Source organism: Bombus bifarius, unplaced genomic scaffold (genome assembly GCF_011952205.1).
Source record: "Bombus bifarius isolate JDL3187 unplaced genomic scaffold, Bbif_JDL3187 scf7180000007968, whole genome shotgun sequence".
NCBI classification, from domain to species: domain Eukaryota; kingdom Metazoa; phylum Arthropoda; class Insecta; order Hymenoptera; family Apidae; genus Bombus; species Bombus bifarius.
The window spans coordinates 104089-124021 of NW_022884354.1; the positions used below are offsets into that span (position 1 = coordinate 104089).

At 32.1% G+C, this 19933-nt stretch overlaps 3 protein-coding genes across 5 annotated transcripts; 2 read left to right on the top strand and 1 right to left on the bottom strand.

Annotated features, from left to right (window-relative positions):
- Nucleotides 1–109: 109 nt before the first annotated feature.
- On the top strand, nucleotides 110–14752 carry LOC117210017 (vacuolar protein sorting-associated protein 13B). Of its 3 annotated transcripts, none has more exons than XM_033452588.1 (31): nucleotides 110–394; nucleotides 469–646; nucleotides 723–801; nucleotides 878–1053; nucleotides 1127–1230; nucleotides 1311–1560; nucleotides 1642–1829; nucleotides 1905–2114; nucleotides 2192–2330; nucleotides 2401–2518; nucleotides 2655–2797; nucleotides 2865–3037; nucleotides 3118–3294; nucleotides 3400–3688; nucleotides 3757–3919; nucleotides 3979–4363; nucleotides 4500–4626; nucleotides 4702–4869; nucleotides 4946–5169; nucleotides 5258–5477; nucleotides 5540–5744; nucleotides 5818–5995; nucleotides 6051–8171; nucleotides 8252–8347; nucleotides 8440–12007; nucleotides 12087–12491; nucleotides 12577–12753; nucleotides 12817–12987; nucleotides 13057–13250; nucleotides 13322–13660; nucleotides 13751–14752. In XM_033452588.1, the coding sequence occupies exons 1-31, from the start codon at nucleotides 308–310 to the stop codon at nucleotides 13979–13981; spliced, it is 11283 nt and encodes a 3760-aa protein (XP_033308479.1). In that variant the 5' UTR covers nucleotides 110–307; the 3' UTR covers nucleotides 13982–14752. The 3 variants fall into 3 exon arrangements, with proteins under 3 accessions (XP_033308479.1, XP_033308468.1, XP_033308488.1); XM_033452577.1 differs by having other exon boundaries at nucleotides 308–394; nucleotides 4491–4626; XM_033452597.1 differs by lacking the exons at nucleotides 110–394; nucleotides 469–646; nucleotides 723–801; ... (6 more) ...; nucleotides 2401–2518; nucleotides 2655–2797 and having other exon boundaries at nucleotides 2898–3037; nucleotides 3146–3294; nucleotides 4491–4626.
- A 2170-nt stretch (nucleotides 14753–16922) lies between these two features.
- Nucleotides 16923–17865, top strand: LOC117210079 (H/ACA ribonucleoprotein complex subunit 2-like protein). The gene is made up of 3 exons (XM_033452715.1): nucleotides 16923–17192; nucleotides 17272–17344; nucleotides 17443–17865. The coding sequence occupies exons 1-3, from the start codon at nucleotides 17024–17026 to the stop codon at nucleotides 17672–17674; spliced, it is 474 nt and encodes a 157-aa protein (XP_033308606.1). The 5' UTR covers nucleotides 16923–17023; the 3' UTR covers nucleotides 17675–17865.
- A 322-nt stretch (nucleotides 17866–18187) lies between these two features.
- LOC117210052 (RING finger protein 37) lies at nucleotides 18188–19924 on the bottom strand. The gene is made up of 2 exons (XM_033452658.1): nucleotides 19134–19924; nucleotides 18188–19056 (listed from the first exon to the last, which is right to left on the bottom strand). The coding sequence occupies exons 1-2, from the start codon at nucleotides 19751–19753 to the stop codon at nucleotides 18189–18191; spliced, it is 1488 nt and encodes a 495-aa protein (XP_033308549.1). The 5' UTR covers nucleotides 19754–19924; the 3' UTR covers nucleotide 18188.
- Between the last annotated feature and the right edge of the window lie 9 nt (nucleotides 19925–19933).

Here is a 19933-nt window from a genome sequence, read left to right on the forward strand (position 1 = left end):
TTCTTTGCTATTTATATTGTATTTCTATATATATTGAATCTATGTTAAAGTTAATAATTATCTATATTTTACTTTTAATCTTTAAATAATTTTACCATTTCCAGATAAACTTTTGCATTTTTAAATATTATAAGTGGTCAAATATTCATTTTTTCTTATTATTATACCTGTTACTTCTACCAATATATTTGGTAAGCGTATTTAATCAATTGACGGACTAAAAAAATAAATTATTAGAGAGTTTTAGATTTACATAAATTTATTAAACCTACAAGAGTATGTGGAATGTATTGAGATACCAATCACAATGTTCAAATTGGAATCATATATAACACCAGTGATTCTCAGTTATGTTGAAAAGTATGTGAAAAATTTCAAACCAGAACAATCTCAGGTATGTATATATGTTTTACATAATAATGAGTCTATATTTATTTTCTTCGCATGTGTTTATTATCTCATTTTCAGGTTTCCTTATGGGGTGGTGATGCATCATTTCAAAACCTTGATCTACGACTAGAAGTTTTGGAAGAACAACTAAATCTTCCCTTTGTTTTTGTTAGTGGTCATATACATGAATTACTTATTCATGTTCCTTGGGTAAAAATTACTTCAGAGCCAATTGTGATTACCATTAATACAATAGGTAAGTATTGGATAACATGATTGACACTCGTTACAAAACTAAATACATAGAAGTGAAACTTTAATCTTTATTTCAGAATGCATTTTAAAATTAAAAGATGATAATAAAGTGGAGACCAATCCTATCACCTTACAGAGGAGGCAAGAGATACCGCAGTAAGCAACCTATTATTATTACTAAAACCACATATTGTGTTATAATCATTCGTATTTGTTACTATTTAATTTCTAGGGAAGAAGCTCCCCCTGGATACATAAAAAGCATAGTAACAAAAGTTGTAAATAACATAACAATTAATTGTAATAATTTAATTCTAAAATATGTGGAAGAAGATATTGTTCTTAGTGTCAATGTCAGATTTTTAAGCATGCAAACTGTTGATAACAAATGGGAACCAGCATTTACAGGTATATATTCCATATTATGTTTCTAAGAGTTTCTAACAGTATATTTTAAATACATACACATGTTTCCTTTCAGATGTTAACACATATGAAGTTATGCTTAGGAAAGTTATTACTATTCAAGATTTAACATTATGTTTAGATAAAATGGATGCATCTGGGAAAATAGAAATATATCAGGTATTAACTACTTATTACAATTGACTGAAAATTTTTAGCAATAAGATAAGAATATAAAAATATCCTATTTTGTAATTTAGGATCCTGTCCTATATCGATGTTCGGTTATAATACGTTTAATCATAAACTACCATAGTAATACTGCAAGAAAAGCTTCAATTACACGATTAGATCTTCATTGCCAAAAAATGGAATTCAGTATAACAGAGCAACAAGTACCAATGTTACTTAGATTAGCTGCCTTAATAATGGCTTTGCAAACAAAGCAATTTCCATCTAGTAAAGAAAAATCGTTAATTTCTGTAGAAGAAAGGGAGGACAGTATACAAGGTTTTGTTTCATTTTACTCCATACAAGATACAGCTATATGATATCATTTCTATATACATACTTCGGTATTTAATATTATAGATGATGCAGATCATGTGAGTGGAACTGCTGCAGACAGTACAGGATGGGGTGGATGGGCTTGGAACATGGTGTCATCTTTGTTACCTATTGATTGGGAAAATGACTGGTCTACAGAGCAGCAAATGGCTTATTCTGGACATACCATTCATTTAGGCGTATATGTACAAGATGCGACTTTAACTTTTAAGGTATTTATCTACAATAAGATAAGCGGGGAAAATAAAATATAAGTAAATAATTTTTATTTTTTCTTACGTATATAGACAGTTGAAAATGTTAAAGAACAATTGTTTTATAAATCCCGTAAACTTCGGTATAAATCGTTTTTAACATTGCGATTAAATGGTGTGGTAGTGGATACATTGCTCCAAGGAATTGCAATGACTAGTTTTCAAATTGGAATGGGTTGCATACGCGTATATCCAAGAGGAAGTTGTAGTTGTGGTCATCTTGAAGTAGTCGATGGGGCACAAGTAATATTTTATACTATAACTTCTAAGTATATTTTATTCAAACTGCAACGAATAATATAATAAATTATCTTGTTTAGCCACCTTTGTATTTAGTAGCTGGCAAGTTTAATACTCGGTACTTAAAAGATTCATTATTTGATGATGAATCAGTGGAGAATAAAGGAAGAAAACGGGAATATAAACAAGGAATATATTATTATCTATGTACAGCTTCAGGTAATAAAACTTTGAATCTATATTCATAATTTTAGATTTTATAATAAATAGTTTTATAAAACATGCGTAGAGGAGCGGTTAATAGAACGATGTCCCGCATTCTCCATGGATTACGTTCATTGCACCGAATTGCCAGATGACATAACACCTGAAAAACTGGCAGAGTTTGGGTCTAATTTTGAATATAGGTAACTGAGTTCTCTCTCTCTCTCTCTCTCTCTCTCTCTCTCTCTCTCTCTCTCTCTCTCTCTCTCTCTCTCTCTCTCTCTCTCTCTCTCAGAAAATTAGAAAAATGTAATATAAATACTTATAATTCTTTTTCAGTAATTTCCACGAACGTAGAGTAATGAGATATATTATAGGCGATTTAACTATTAGATTATGTTCGGGTGTTTTTCATCGTATTGAAACAATAAAACAAGCTGCTGCAAATTATGATTACAATCCTTATCTGGTTACAAAACTAGGTATATATTCAATTACAATTATATGAAAAAAAAACTTGTTTAGAAAATTATCATGTATAAATTGCAGATCCACTCGTAGATGAACTCCCCCCAGTTACATTGGAAGAATATGAAGCATTAAGAGAAAATGTATCTATGGTTGAGACAAAATTAATAATAGTTAAAGCCTCACTTCAATTGCAATTGGCAGATCATTCTATTACTGGACTTCCACGACAACGAAAGATAGTTGAAAGTCGAGTAAGTACTAAGTGGTCTAATAAACATAATAAATAATTTTTATGTTACTATTATTTATTCCTTTCATATTATTTTGTTAGACGACGCCTTTAACACCTGCTCTTACAGACGATCCTTTCATGAGTATTGAATGTGATGAAGCAATAGTAACTATACTTCAACCTTTATATCCATTTAGGCTTGCAGCTTGTGCATCCAAACAGACTGATCTTCCAACTGAAATGTTTAATCAGTGTCATAAGATTATTACATTGCAGGTAATGGAGAAGTTACTTCAATGTATGCGCGATTATTTTTCTTTTCTTTTTTTCTTTTTTATTTTATTTGTATGTAATTGTATAATAAAATACGCGTTTAACTAGGTAAATGGAACCAGAAGTCAACTTTATTTGACGAAAAATTGCCATACATCAATAATAATGCCCTACTCCATCGAATGTGAAATCAAGAAATTATTGTATCCGCAGTATTGGAAAAATGTCGATTTAATACATGAAATATACGCGGTACATATTGACAGCATTACAGTTACTGGAACAAAGGCAAAGCTAATGGCTGCTGTATCTATCTTAACTTCAATTTTTGACGCTGGTGATACAACTAATCCTCTTGTTTGTTCCTCTTTATTCAATGATGCTTGTCAAGAAACAAGTATGTACTATACTACCATATCAATTGATCAATAACTTTTTAAACATTATATATCACAAACATTTTAGACCCTGTATATCTAGAATTGTTACTGGAAAACGTAAATTGCAAAAAGTTGTCATCTTTGGTTACAATATCAAATGAATTAAATATAAGTTCGGTAAAAATGTTTGCACTCAATGAGTCACAGCAAGCCTTTATATTTTCAGGACCAGAAAGTAATATTTACTGGTTAGTATCCTTTAAATATTCTGGTTATAAATAAATTGATAATATCTTTTATATTTTAGTGATGTAGAAAACAAATCATTACTAACGGTTGTAATACAGTTCCCGCAAAGTATTGAAAGACAAACGCATCCACCTTTGATTTCACTTCAAATGGCAGATATCAGGGCTTCACTTGATCCATTACTTTTTAAATGGCTAGAATATCGTGTTACGTATTATAATTTAGGTACCTTATGTACCACTCGACCCGAAATCCAACAGTTTGAAGGTGCGTCATCAGATACTGGTACAAAGAAAAAAACATTTCCCAGTTTACACGAAAGTGTACATAGCTCCTCAGACAAAGAAAAACGAAAATCCGTCATAGCCACGGAAAAGTCAAAAACTGTACAAAATGATGAAATGCAAAAAAAACATGATTCTAAATCCGAAAATGGAAGACAGGTACATTGCTTATTATTTCGGTTGATAATGACGAAGTTTCAAGTAACGTCCAATAAACATTAACGTCTTTTTTTATTAATTATTTGCATAATGTTTTTATTAGTTAGAAAGAATTAATCTATGATAGAACTTACAGAATTTGGGAATATTGGCCAGATTAGCAGAAATGTATCCATGGTGGTGTGGTCTTGTGTTAAGTGGATGTGTTGGACATATTGTTATTTACATACCATCAATCACAATGAGTGGTATTGGTGCATATGGTAAATATATATACAAGCTTTATAAAATTAGATATTTGTATATTTTATAATATTAATCTTCATTAATCAATTTAGGTATAGAAGAAGCCAAAGACAAAGCATTAAAAAGCGATAATAAGTTACAGATATTGATCATAAAATTACCTTCTCTTCTCGTTCATTCATCTAATATAAATTTTGAATTACTCGCACCTTACCTTCAGGAATTACCTGTTAAATTACCGAAATCAATGTGGACGAATAGTAAGTAATAAACAATACATCAAAAAACACTATTTGATTTCACAGTGATGATCACATTCACAGTGATTTATTTCAGAATTGCAAAGTTTCCCATGGACATTAAGCCTTGTTGATTTCCATTGTTACATGTTACAACAACAGACACAAAAAAACTTCATTAAAAAAGTATCAGTAAATGCTACAGTTGCTCTTACCACAAAAATCGTAACATCTCCATCTGGAGGAAGTACTTTAGCTGCTTTGGGTGTCTGTGTTCACATTGATAATTCTCCTATTATTGTTTCGATCTCTGAAGAACAGGTATAAAATCATTTTATCCGATACTCGCGAAAGACATAAAATATTGGCATATTATTATACAACTATATGAATTAAATATTCACTTTAGGTAGTTTTCACGAGTAAAATCATCTCGAGTATTTTAAACGCTTTGCAAATTACAACTAGTAATAATAAAAGTGTTATAGCTAGTACTCAAATAAATACCGAAGCACAAGTAGTTCTTCCTATTGTACCACAAACTCCATCTACACCAACACAATTACTATATCCCGAAGATACAACTACAAACTCGACTCTTTCAACTTCAAAAGATGAGAGTACACCAGGTACATTATAAATAAGCGTATATTTAAGCGTACCTTTATATATAATATCGTGTATTTTGTAGACTCCGATGAATTAGTTTTGACAGCATGGATTCAATGGACTATAACAAAAATTGCGATTAAATTATACGTCACGGAGAAAGAGACTTTATCTTCACTAAAATTAGTACTTGAATTGGAAGATATTATTACTTCTTTAGACTTGCAACCTATTTATTTTAAGCTAAAAAATAAAGTTACAACAGCCACTATATTTCATTATACAAGGTACACCATTACGTGGAAAAATACTTCATACAATTAAAAAATCTATGTTATGCTAAAATCTATGTTTTAATAGACCACTGAATTCACCAACTTGGGATATCGGTGAGTATGTAGGTGCGGTTCTTTGTGGAAGAGAAGACAGTTTAGAAAAAGGTGACGATTCCGGCTTTTTAAGTTTTACCCTCACTAGAGCAAAATCGGGGAATGTTCACACACGATGGGGTACTTATAAACGGCATAAGAGTCAGAAGGTATTTAACATTTAAAACAAATAATATTTTGATTATATCTGATTTTTCTTTGCAGTTTCAGAAAGACATAATAACAGAAACAACTTTATCTGCTAATAGTTATATTTCCGAAGTAGTTATAAAAATACAAATGGTGGACATAATTTTACCGCTTACCATAGTTAGTAAATATATGCAATTAATAAAACCTTTTACGGGTCTCTACCAATCTGTTGAAAAAGATATAATGGAAACTTCTGAACAAAATGTAACAACACGCTTAAACAGCATTACTAGTCTTGATAATGAAATGTTACCATTAATATATCTGGACTTTAAAGGACTTAGACTGATGCTACCAGTTTCAAACATAACAAAATTCAAACCCCAACATGATTTATTAATGATTCAATTGGACGGAATTCGTATCACACCCCATGCAGAAAATCCGATTTGCAGAACACCTTTAAGATTAGATATATATCAACTCGCAGCTCAAGCAAATATTTTAAGTATACCAGGTTCTGCTGTAGAAGATCGACAATATCAGATTAATATAAAAAGTGTATGTGCCCATACAACTACTTGGAAGAATTATCAAATGACTATAAATAAGAAAATGTCCCAATCATATTTATATACCATGAACGAAAATCCTGCGTTAGAATGGAATAAACTTGGACATGGAAGTAGTTTAGAGCGGCAGTTCTCTACACTTCCGCTGTTATCGAAATTCGATTTGTGCTTAATCATTGCACCGCCGGTTCTATTTAAACCAGATATTACAGTATGTGGAAGTGCAATTGAAGTAAATTGTATCACAGATATTGAAGTAACAATAAATTTAGACCAGATTCAGTTGATTTCAATCTTAAATAATGAATTAAAAAATTTATTATTGAAAGATTTTGAACGACATAAAAGTGCAAATACATATGTCAGTATATCACAGAAACCTCTTTCGACTGCCGGGAGTATTAAACAAATTACTTGGATAAAACAATCTTGTGATGACATAGACGTTGATGTCACCAAGGATAGCGGTATAGACTTTGAAACATCTAGCATAAATTCCACAATCGTTGGCAAACCAATATCTGCAGATACTTCAATACTTTTACCATTTGAATTTCTGGTGAACTGTGGAAAAATAACATTCGTGTTGTATGATATTCATCAAGCAGTCACAGAGTATGAAGTAGACATAAATGAAGTTGAAGAAGATGAGGGTGAAAGTCAGAAACAACCGCTTTTTTACATAATGGTTAATCAACCGAATATTTATTTTTCACAACAGCATCCATCGCAAAAAGTGCAAGTATCTTGTTTCGATATAACAATGGCACTTGGGGACAAGGACAAACAAGAATTAATTTCAATACCAACTGAAAAGGATTTTAAAGTTTTTATGATTGAAACAAAAAATGGAGATTTACATCCAGATACAGGCATTCCCCCATCTTTTATAACAATAAAATACGAAAAAACTATAGGGAAGAATCCACAATTTTTTATAGATGTAGGTAGACCTACAAAAATTTATTTCTCTTTATCGAGGCTAAATCAGATATATATTATAAAAAGTAAGATATTGTCATGCTTTATAAAAGAGTATGAAACAATATCAGAACAACATGACAATATGAAAATATCTCCAACAATGAAATTAAAAAAATTAAATTGGCCTGATATGAATATATGCACAAAACAAGTTGTAGTATCCCTTAAAACCGATTCCGGCGCCGAAATAATAACTAGTTTAGCTTCGTTATCCGGAAATATTTCATCTCTTCTTAGACCTGATAGAATATATTCTAACACATCTGTAGACTCCTTTATCATATCTGCAATTCTTAATGGAAACATAAAAGTACTCTTGAATCCATGGTGCTGTAATATTACAGTGTGTTTGCTTTGGGAGACTTGGTTAAATGTCGATTCTATTCCTCAAATACAAATACAAGCAGACAGTGATAGTCTCCATTTAGATTTTGGACCAGAACAAATAAAAATTATAAAAAATGTTATCGATGATCTCCAACTACTATTAAATGAATTGACAAGATCATCTTCGACATGTAGAAGTAATGAGAAACAAATTGTTCTATCAACTGAACAACATTATAAGGATGATCTCAAAGCAGGTGCATTCCAATTTGTGAATGGAAATGCAGATGAATTACCATTCCCATATCAAGTAAGTTTCATATCATATGCTTCTTCAGTAGAATCTTTAAAGAGATATTTAATATTTTGTCCTATTATTTAACTCATCAGGTTATTTTCTTCACTTATCCCCAACAATCAATGGCTTGGAGGTATCCTCAACCAAGAACATTAACTAAAATACATATATCTCCAGTTCCATTTGAAGTAAGCAGAACAAAACATTTTTTTTCACAAGAGTAATATTTTAAACAGACAGGATTTAGTTTAATCTTTAAACAATTTTTTTATATTTTTAGACACTAGATTCTGATATTGGGTACGTCGATAAAGTACTGTGCGCTCTTGAATATTGGAGCGACTGTCACATGTCCTATCAGCGATATGCCGACTTCTACCTATCAGAAACAGATTCCTATCGTTTAGAGCTTCCTGAAAAAGCACCAGCAAGAGCAGTGGCTTGTATATGGCGCGTAGTTCTACTATCAAACAATAATCGACCTTTTTCCAAAACCATAATCTCAGCCCGGATTCTTGCAGCTTGTTTACGCATCGATTCGTATTTCAATTCTTCAATTATACCTAACATACAAGCTGCACTTAATATTGGCACTATTCATGTATCTATGTACAATCACGTTAGTACAATTACGTATAACAATTTACAATCACCTTTGAAGAATTATACTTTAAAAGGTACAATACCCGAAACGCAATGTTTTATGACCTTTGAACATAAAGGAGCTATACTCGTACTTAATAGATGGATTGACGGCTCAGTGCTCATTGATATTAGCGGAATATTTGGAGTACATATACTAGATTATGGTCATTTAACCATGCAAGAAATACTAGATCCTTTAGAAGCAAGATTGCAATTATCGCTATCTGACAAAACGGATGTATCCTTCACATGCAGTCCATTTGCGTTAAAGTTGAGTCCAACAATAGCTCATACACTTGTGGTTTCGATGCATTTATGGTATGCATCTTTAGAAGAAGAAAATAAAACCACTATTCTATTCACACGCTATGTAATAGCTAACGATAGCAATGTGCCTATCCTCTTTGGTCAAAGTGGTACAGGAGACAACATATTATTGGAAAGTAGGCAATGTATCTTTTACTCATGGAGAAATATTGGCAACAAAATGTTACGAATAGCAATAGAAGAAAATATTTGGTTATGGAGCAAATCATTTTCTGTTGGTGTAGATGGAATTCAAGCCGTTGAATTCAGTAATTCTGTTACAAAAGCGTCAGCATTCGTAAGCGTTACGTCACTTTCAGCTACACAAAAGCTTATAACATTTTCTGGTCAACTTGTAATTTCAAATCAGTTAATAGACAATTTCGAAATGAGATTAGTCAAGTACGAAGCTGACGTGGGATCAAAGGTGACTGTATTAAAAGATATTTATTCCGTTTCTGGTAAAACTCGACCACCATCAGTTATACTTGATGGAAACAAGAAAATGGCAATACGTCTACGATTTACCAATGTTCCAAATTTATCTTGGACAGGAGATATACCCCTTCAACCAAATGCCAAGTGGGGGCAACCATGGCTTGTTAAAGTTCCATTACAAGAACGTGGCCAATTTTTAAGCATTTGGGTGCGGATAATAACGCAAATAATTCAAGATAAGACCAAAGTATTAGCTGTACTTAGCCCACTTTACATGATTCGCTCGCATTTACCAGTGCCAGCTAGGGTACAAATGGATACACCTTCGTTGAAAATATCTTTATGCACAATGGTAAATGGTCGGGGTGAAAGACAGCAACTATACTGTCCTGGAACATTTGAACATTTCCACCAACTAACATTTCAATTAGAAACCGGAGTTTCTACATCTAATCCGTATGTGCCATTATCGTACAGTTCTGTAGATCAAAGGAAATTCTTTAGAAGACCGGAAGTCGAAGATATCGATAGCATCTTGCAAGATCTTGAAAATCAGAAAGATAAAACGGAATGGCCATTCCAAGGAGATGAGTTTGAGGAATGGATATCCGCTGAACAACCACAAACACACGTACAAGTGAAATACCAAGATGCTGGATTAGTTTCGAGTACTTTATTATTAGAATTGCAGCCTTGGTGTTTTATGTTAAATTCCATGGGCTGTCATTTATCTCTTGTATCAGAAGACATCGAACTTTGCCAGATTCCTCACTATGGAATCGTAACACCACCAAAATTGGAAGGCACATTTCACTTGTGTGTCGGTATCGGTGATACGTTCTACACATCCCAAGCATTACAGCTAGATCGACCTGATTGGAGTCAAAGTTTCTATATGCCTCGAATTGGTGGACTCATCCCTGCCACAGGAAACATTAAATCATGTGTTGACTGCGGCTCAAGTGTCTCACTCATGAGCATTAATTCGAGTATGCACGAAGATATGCGTCTTGTGCGTATAATGAGTAGCCACGTTATTAGTAATTTAACATCTCAAGAGTTATGCATAGCAACATTGGCGGTACACGAAGATGCAACCAGACTTGAATTGCCCAATGATCTTACTCCTTATAGCCTTAATATTTCACCATCCGAAGATCAAAAACAAGGTATTCCGATCACACAGTGGTATACATTATACATGGAAGACATTGTAGAACCTCTTGTACTATATATATCTTTGAGCGTAGGGCACAAATGGTCTTGTCCAATTCGAGTTGACCAGGGTATGAGTCGTAAATGTGTTGCTATACCAAATGGCTCTAGCACCATGCCTGTAGTCATTACAATACAGGAAGATAGGGGTACAATGTACATAATGATTCATATGGATTATCATCCTCAATTATTGATTGAGAACACCTGTGCTTTTAAAATCCTATTGGGTCAAGCTAATGAAACAGCAGAAGGGATAATACCAGATGCATTGCACTTTACATGGATTTGTGAAATAGAAAGCAATGCAACAAGTCATTATTCCATTCCATCTATCAGTAACAGACTACCTGATGCACCAGTTACTAATGTATCGAATATACTTCTGTTTTCTGCTGTAACGAACAATTATAATGACCAGGTTATCAGAAATAAAGAATTGCGATGGTCAAGAGGTATAAATTTATCCGCCATATCCAGTGCACCAGTGGATCAGTATGTACGACTACCATCCTATGGAGATGTAAAGTTAATCATGCAGAATCGTTGTTACACTACCTATATTAATATTGTTCCAATATCTCAAGTGGAAGTGTCTGCAAGGGACATCAGAAGTCGACTTTTACGAAAAGAAAGCGAAATGAAAGATATGGTGGCGATGCATGATAAATTTACTTCTGATCCAGATGGTCAGCCAGTCATAAATGTACAGAGTTCTGAGAGCTCGACTTCGGTAACAACCTTCTTCTCGGCACAAGACGAAACTATAGCTACAGAAACTAAAACTTCTTCACAGCTAAATTTAAGACAGTTAATAACTGATATAGAAAATGTAAAAGCTAACGTAAATGATGATACAAAGGATACTGAGGAGAATAATTCTAAAGAAGGGTCTGCGACCATTTGTCTCCGAGGAGTTACCATTATCATCATGCATGATATGAATGAAAATGCTCAAAAGATTGAAGTGGCCAGCTTGTCTATGACCGATGTTATAGTCGCTATTAATGCAAGATCTAAAATTGTAAATTTACGTGCTTTCATAGGAGATCTACAGTTAGATAATCAGCTATTTGATCAAGGGGGTTTCGATTTTCCAGTAGTACTAATCAGTCAAAGTCCGCTTATGATGAAAGAAACAACATTTTATACAAGCAGTTGTTTAATGAATAAGATAGAACAAATAAGAGAAAATTCGTTGATTGCGATTGATTATATACTAGAAAATCAAGGGCAATTAAAAGGTATTTAATATTTTTAAATGTGTTTAATAAACTCTTTTCTATTCTACAAATATTAATTTTTTCTTAATAATGTTTTCAGCATCAAAAGATCTTCATATAAAAATTGCACCAATCAGTGCTTACATTGAAGATACATACATAACACAATTATTAAATTATGCAACTTCGATGGCACCACCTCGATTTTTGCTACCAGATGACATGAAAAAGACAAGAACACTAGTTTCAACTATTGGAGTATACATTCCTGATTACATAATGGTTTACGCTAGAATATTAAGCGCCCCATTAAGATTACAAAATTTAAAGATAGATCCAGTATCTATCTTATTAAGTGTTCATACCTCTGTACGTTTATACGTGGCTTTAGACCATTCTCCTTTATATTTTGGTACTTTTGAAAAGAAAAATATTTTAACTACACCTTATAGACTTGGCAATGCTCTCACAATGCATTACTTATCTGGTGCTATATTCGGAGCAGGTATGAAAGTAATATTATTCAAATTTCTTAATATTATATTACTTTTTAATTTATATTATAGTATATTAAAATATTCGTGCCTTAGGTTGGGTAGTAGGATCATTAGAAATATTAGGTTCTCCTGGCAGCTTAGCACAAGCTCTTGGTTCAGGACTTAGAGATTTTATTTCCCTTCCATTCCAAGGCCTGTTGCAAGGACCATGGGGTTTTATCGTTGGAATAACGCATGGTTCTGCCAGTTTGATGAGACATGTTACAGCAGGTATTAATGAATACAAACATCTATCATAACTACAAAATTCACTTATAATTTTATATTACACAGGTACGTTAAACTCTGTAACGAAACTAGCATCTAGCGTAGCACGAAATTTGGATCGTTTAACGCTCGATGAGGAACATCTTCAGCGGCAAGAAGAATCTAGAAGAATGCGTCCTCAAGGAATGGCACAAGGACTATACCAAGGATTGACAGGACTTGGAATGAGTCTTCTTGGTACATATATAGCTATATTTCTTTTTGATTCAGTACTTCATGTTGTTTAATTTCTTCTTTAATTTTTAGCCGCAGTTGCGGGTTTGGCACATCATCCTTTGCAACAAGTTTGGTCAGGAGAAATAACAACCAAAAGTATCGTGACTGGCGTTGGACTTGGACTAGTTGGAGTAGTTACGAAACCTTTAAGTGGGGCTGCAGAACTAGTTGCATTGACAGGACAAGGATTACTTCAAGGAGCTGGCTGGAATTCTTTGCCTTCGGTGAATAATTTCACGGAATTTATTTTAGACGTTATTAATGAAATTAATTGATAATAAATACATCTTTACAGCCTCGACAACGACCAGTAGTCCAATACACGTCCGGAAATAATAATGCAATTATTAGATATGCCTGGTGGTTGTTACCCTTACTTGAAAATAATCACGGGAATATCCTGCATGTTACTAATGCAGATTACGTGATCCAACAAGGCAGTAGTCGTGCTATAACGTTAGTTTTAACACGGCATGCGTTATTATTAGTTAATACAGCTGAAGATAACGTAGAACGGATATATTTATTGAAAGATCTAACGAGTGCTGATCATCATTTGGAATCAACAATATGTTTGTACTGCTCTCCTGAGACAACACAAACTAATAGATCTATATCTCCAGCGCCATACGAGGTATGATATATTTTTATATTTATATTAGGTATATATATTTTTCTATTACATAATTAGGTATAATATTTATATTTAAAATTTTTCTTATAGATGGATCGAGAAATGCGAGCACGAGTGGCGGAATATGTACGAACCAGTAGTACTGGTTTAGCTAGCGTTTCTACAAATAGCGATGTACAGTCCGATATTTTTGAGAATACCACTCCCAATTCTGATCGTACACTTACATTTTACGTTTCTCCAGACTCACGTAACTATCTATTATCATTGTTTAACATTGCTAAACGACAGAGTCAAGGTAGCGGATTTACAGTGTTATAATGAATAAATAGAGTATCTTAGAGTATTTTCTTTACTCAGAAGTAGAAACAGTGATTGACGCTTATAAAACATGAAAAGTGATAAAATAGTATTATGCCTTCGATTTAGAAATTTTTTGAAAAATGTATGTCCGAAACAAATCCGAATTATGCGATATCTATATGTACATATCTCTGGTAACATTTTTTATCTTATTCTGGATAATGGACTTAAATTTATGAATTTTATTTCGTAAAAATATCCTATAATGTGCGACACATTATAGGATATGCACAAGAAATATTCTTACATAAGAAATGTTTTTTCAATTTTTATATGAAAATTTGTATCGTGAAAAATTCTCCACAAACTTTGTTTATTAAATAACGTATATAATGTACATATCGTAGAAAAATCCTGAAAGTATGTGTGCAAATTTAAGTATGGTGGATACATTTTCATTAATATACAGATTAATCCAGCTAAATGAGATCATCTAAATATCTGCCTTATTTATTGTTGTATAAAAAGCTTCTTAGGACAAAGTATTTTAAGTATCACACGCAACAGTGGAAATAGGTCTTTTTATAATCATTTTTTTTTTTTTAATGGAACTTCAAGAGCATCAGTATCTTTTTCAATAAAATCATATATATATATTTATTTGTCGATATCCTTGTAGAGCGCAAAAAAACAAATCTAACGACCTTAAGAACCATATATAAACATATATACATACAAAATTTGAAGCCTTATCCAAATTTTTGTATGTCTGTACTTATGTTTAATCGACAGCTGACAAAACTTTAAAAATCCAAATTTTTGCTTCCTAAATAAAATTTTTTAACTTTCAAGAATTCAAATGAAAGTTTAGGGCGTAAGGAATTAATTCAGATTAGTTTTATGTAAATATTCTCCCTGGTTTAAACAAGTTTAAAAAATCTATCAATTGGTGGACAATGAAACACTATAACCATCTAACGGTAAAATGATGAAACTAATCTCTATCACGAAATTAAAAAATAAAATTTTTCGATCTATAAAGTGAATTTTTGAATTGTTCAAAAATGGAATCAAAGCTTTAATTCTCAAAAATCTTGTCTGTATAATATTATTCTGATTTCCTACATAATTATTAATTACATGTAAATTAGTAACTGTTAACATTGGTACAAACTGACACAGTGCTGTAGTTTAAACATAATAACGTCATCTATCAGTTAAGATTTTACTTTACCACCAGAGAGGACTATATTCAAAATATGGTATTTTGTATTAATTGCATGTAATTCATTAATTATGTAGGAAACCGGAATTATATTGTACAAAGAAGGTTTCGAACTGAAGTTTACAGGGTGCAATAAGATATTTCATATCTTATATATTTATTAAAAGTAATCATTACATTTATTTACATATTACATTAATCGTGCACAATATATTCCAACAAGTTAATTTATTTAAATAAAATGCATTACGTTAATAATAATAAGTTCATTACACAATTCATTCATAAATCCGTTCTATTTCATTATTTTTATAAGGCATGCTACAAGATGTACATTGGTTATTTTCAATCGATGTTAAGACATTTCTACATAGAACATGCTTGTGTTTTATATTCAGCATTTTCAGACCTTTCCATAGATTCAGCTAAGCAAGATTGTTCGAACCATAAAGTAGAAATACTGGTTATAGTGTCTTTACCACAATGTGGTGACACTGTTCCCCATACTTCTATCTTACCTAATGCAAGTACTGAATTCTTTGTTTTACATATACAAATTCTTAAACTATTTATGCATGTTGTTAAGTATTGCAGGAAGGATTTTTGTAAAACATTTCAAAAAATTTGCTGGTGCAGGAATTGATTCATATTTACTTGGACAAAACAATAATCCAACGTGCGTGGTGTCTAAAAATTCAGTACCTACATATGTTATAAATACATATGTTACATATAAAAGTAACGTCCATATTTATAGAAGGCTTAATACAAGCATATGCTAAAAATCCCTTATCAGTACCAGTTATTAAATTGGTAACTTCATATCCTTCTGTGCTAACATTACTGCATTGAATTTCTGGTCTTAAACGAGGATCACAGAAGTTGAAAAGCATTTTTATACTTTAAAAAGACATATAACAACATGCTTTAGAGATTTTACTTTTTCTTTTATTTATTAATATTTACAATCAATTCTCGCGTTGAGAATTTTCAGTAATTTTTTCTGGCGTAGCGCACTGATATGGCTAATTATTTATAATAAGTTAATACTTATTATAGATAAGTATAATTTATAAGTGTTGTAAATAAGTAAATATTACTTAATATAAATATCTAATTAAATCTAGTGTTTAGGTCTAACGGGTAGTGTCTCTTCACCCTGCGAATCTGGTCCGACGTATCAAGTAATCCAGTAATTAGGGGGTTACGATGTTTGTTGACTCTTTTGCTATATCTGTCGCTATATTTTGCTATTCCTCTTTGACTGTGGGTATCTTGAGGTCGCGATGTATTAGTTCGTTGGTAACATACCAGGGTGCATTTATAAGGGATCTTAGCGTTTTCGATTGGAAGCGTTGAAATATTTCAATGTTGCAATTACTTCCTGTTTTCCATAGTTGGATTCCGCAGGTCCAGACTGGTTTTATTACGGTCAGTGAGCCAATAGAATCTTTGGAGTTTGTCCTTGAGTTGCTTTGTTTTGTCTGTGATGTGATTTTTCCAAGTTAGTCTCCTGTCCAGGGTCATGCCCAGGTATCTGACTGTGTCCTTGCTAGGAATTGTTGTATTGTTGATGGTGACCTGAGGGCAGGTAAAGATTTTCTATTAACACAAGACAAATTTCATTTTTGTTTCGAAAATAGCGTGACCTCTACTGTTGTCATAACGTACTTTATGGTTAGGTTAGTCTGTAAATATCGAAGGTTAGTCTGTATGTATCGAAGCTTAGTCTGTTAGTACCGAAGGTTAGTCTCTAACCTCTAAGTGAGTGTAAGGGCACGTGGGTAAGGTATAGTAAACTTTCGAACGGGAAATCGTTATTATTATTGCAAAATATGGAGCAAATAACAATAAAAGAGGAAATTGACGATAGTGTGAGAGAAACAGAGACTAGTGATAATACAGAACTTAAATACGAAGAAAAATTAAAATACACAAGCCTTATAGCTAAACCCATGGCCTCAAAAAAATTAACCAAAAAAATTTATAAGTGTATTAAAAAAGGTATTTTTATAAAACAGTTGAATAGTAAAACATTTTTGTGAAGCATGTATATTTATGATTTGTAATATAACAATTTCAGCTGCAAAGCATAAATCTTATCTTCGAAATGGTTTGAAGGATGTTCAGAAGCATCTTCGCAAAGGAGAACAAGGGTAAAAATAAATTTTTATTTATAACTGTAATTAGATTTTCTGATAATTTTAATGATCAAAAGACTTTTTATTTGAAAGTATTTGTGTATTTTTATTAGATTGGTAGTCTTTGCTGGAGACGTATTTCCAATAGAAATCATGTGTCACTTACCAATTGTATGCGAAGACAAAAATATCCCATACTGCTACACACCTTCGAGACAAGACATTGGTGCTGCTATGGGTGTGAAAAGAGGCAGTCTTATGGTACTTATTAAGGAACATGAAGAATATAAAGAACTTTATGATGAAATAAAAACTGCGATGGTAACATTATCAACGCCACTATAGATATATATTTAACCATTTGTATTTTTAATCACTTTGTAAATAGAAAAGATTCATATATCCTTAAGAGAGAGAAGAGTATTGTATCAGAGACTGTAATTTTTTATACAAATATCTTTCATTATTATGATGTAACCTATTTATTATATAGATGGCAAGTTTTTTAACACAAATCACTGTATGATAAAAGAATCAAAAAAGAGATAGAAACAAAACTTTTCTAATTTAATCCCTTCCCGTGCCAGTTAGTTCGTCGAAACAGACCAGACAACGGGCAAAAAAACAGTGTACAAGCTCCGCTTGTTATGTTTACGTTTGGCCCAAGTATCCGGTCGCGAATCAGTTAAAGATTTTACTTATTAATGCCACCAGGGAGGACTATATTCAAAATATGGTATTTTGTATTAATTGCATGTAATTCATTAATTAATGTTACATTAATTGTGCATATATTCCAACAAGTTAATTTATCTAAATAAAATGCATTACGTTAGTAATAATAAGTTCATTACACAATTCATTCATAAATCCGTTCTATTTCATTATTTTTATAAGGCATGCTACAAGATGTACATTGGTTATTTTCAATCGATGTTAAGACATTTCTACATAGAACATGTTTACATGGAAGCTGGTAAAAAATGCCATTAGGGCAACAGGAACACGTAATTAATTTCGAATTTGTCTCGTTCTTTTTTGGAATGTTATTAAAACGTTTTAAATTAGGTACTGCTATATTAATATCGAAATCTGTTTCATTATCAACAGTTAGATCCACTATATCAATAGAATTATTTTTTTGTTCCCCTTCTGTGTTTTTAGACAGAGGTATAGTTGAAGTATAAGAATCGGCAGTCACTCTTTTCTTTGCTGGTTTAGTTAAAGCAGAAACAGTTCGTTTTTGGGACACTATAACAACTGGCAATTTATGACAAAGTTTCTTCTCTGCTTTTACAGAACTTACTATAGAGCAATGAAACTTTGGCTTACTGTTGCTTGGAGCTTGAATTATATTTCTTTTTAACAAATAATTAGGAACTTCCTTTACCGTTTTATCTGTTACATTCCCATCAGAGGGCAATGCACGACCTAGCACTCTTGGTAATTTTTTTATTTCTTCATTATTGCAATTTTCAAGCAAAAACCTGTCTATCCTTATTTTTAAAGCACTTGCTATAACAGGTTTGCGATTTTCACTAAATGGTAAACCAGTAAAAGGATCAGTCAATCTTCTTCCCCATATTGCTTCAGTTTCCTCGTGTTTCAGTAATGTAGTTTGGTCAATTATTTTTCCGCTTGGCAAGAGAATTGGCTGTGTCATGATTTCGTAAGTAATGGCATCTAAAAAACTTTCTGGAACTTGTAGATTTGTTTCCAATATTTCCCTGAAGCAAGTATAATAGATATATAATGTTAATAAATAATATAATTTATATATACTAGCAAATAATTTCACATTTACTTATTATCTGTATCAGTAACAGGTGTTTTATATTCAGCATTTTCAGACCTTTCCATAGATTCAGCTAAGCAAGATTGTTTGAACCATAAAGTAGAAATACTGGCTATAGTATCTTTACCACAACGTGGTGACACTGTTCCCCATACTTCTATCTTACCTAATGCAGGTACTGAATTCTTTGTTTTACATATACAAATTCTTAAGCTATTTATGCATGTTGTTAAGTATTGCATGGAGGATTTTGTAAAACATTTCAAAAAATTTGCTGGTGCAGGAATTGATTCATGTTTACTTGGACAAAACAATAATCCAGTGTGCGTGGTGTCTAAAAATTCAGTGCCTAGTAAACTGTACGGTACACTGGCATCGTTACTAGTCTTAGCATATAATTGAAAACCTGATGACTTTTGAGAGCCAACTTGTGGCCAAATTAAAATGTGATTAATACGTATGTTACATATAAAAGTAACGTCGATATTTATAGGAGGCTTGATACAAGCATATGCTAAAAATCCTTTATCAGTACCAGTTATTAAATTGGTGACTTCATATCCTTCTGTGCTAACAGTACTGCATTGAATTTCTGGTCTTAAACGAGGATCACAGAAGTTGAAAAGCATTTTTATACTTTAAAAATACATATAACAACATGCTTTAAAGATTTTCTATTAACACAAGACAAATTCCATTTTTGTTTTGAAAATAGCGTGACCTCTACTGTTGTCACAATGTACTTTATGGTTAGTTTAGTCTGTAAGTACCGAAGGTTAGTCTGTAAGTATCGAAGGTTAGTCTGTATG

What these genes read in the sequence shown, in the direction of transcription:
- LOC117210017 (XM_033452577.1), top strand. Translation starts at nt 308, where the DNA reads ATGTTCAAATTGGAATCATATATAACACCAGTGATTCTCAGTTATGTT. An exon ending in AAAAGATGAGAGTACACCAG is followed by an intron (nt 5,478 to 5,539) that starts GTACATTATAAA and finishes TGTATTTTGTAG; the next exon opens with ACTCCGATGAATTAGTTTTG. An exon ending in AATTACCATTCCCATATCAA is followed by an intron (nt 8,172 to 8,251) that starts GTAAGTTTCATA and finishes TTAACTCATCAG; the next exon opens with GTTATTTTCTTCACTTATCC.
- LOC117210079 (XM_033452715.1), top strand. Translation starts at nt 17,024, where the DNA reads ATGGAGCAAATAACAATAAAAGAGGAAATTGACGATAGTGTGAGAGAA. An exon ending in TTATAAGTGTATTAAAAAAG is followed by an intron (nt 17,193 to 17,271) that starts GTATTTTTATAA and finishes TAACAATTTCAG; the next exon opens with CTGCAAAGCATAAATCTTAT. An exon ending in CTTCGCAAAGGAGAACAAGG is followed by an intron (nt 17,345 to 17,442) that starts GTAAAAATAAAT and finishes TATTTTTATTAG; the next exon opens with ATTGGTAGTCTTTGCTGGAG.
- LOC117210052 (XM_033452658.1), bottom strand. Translation starts at nt 19,753, where the DNA reads ATGCTTTTCAACTTCTGTGATCCTCGTTTAAGACCAGAAATTCAATGC. An exon ending in GTTACTGATACAGATAATAA is followed by an intron (nt 19,057 to 19,133) that starts GTAAATGTGAAA and finishes TACTTGCTTCAG; the next exon opens with GGAAATATTGGAAACAAATC.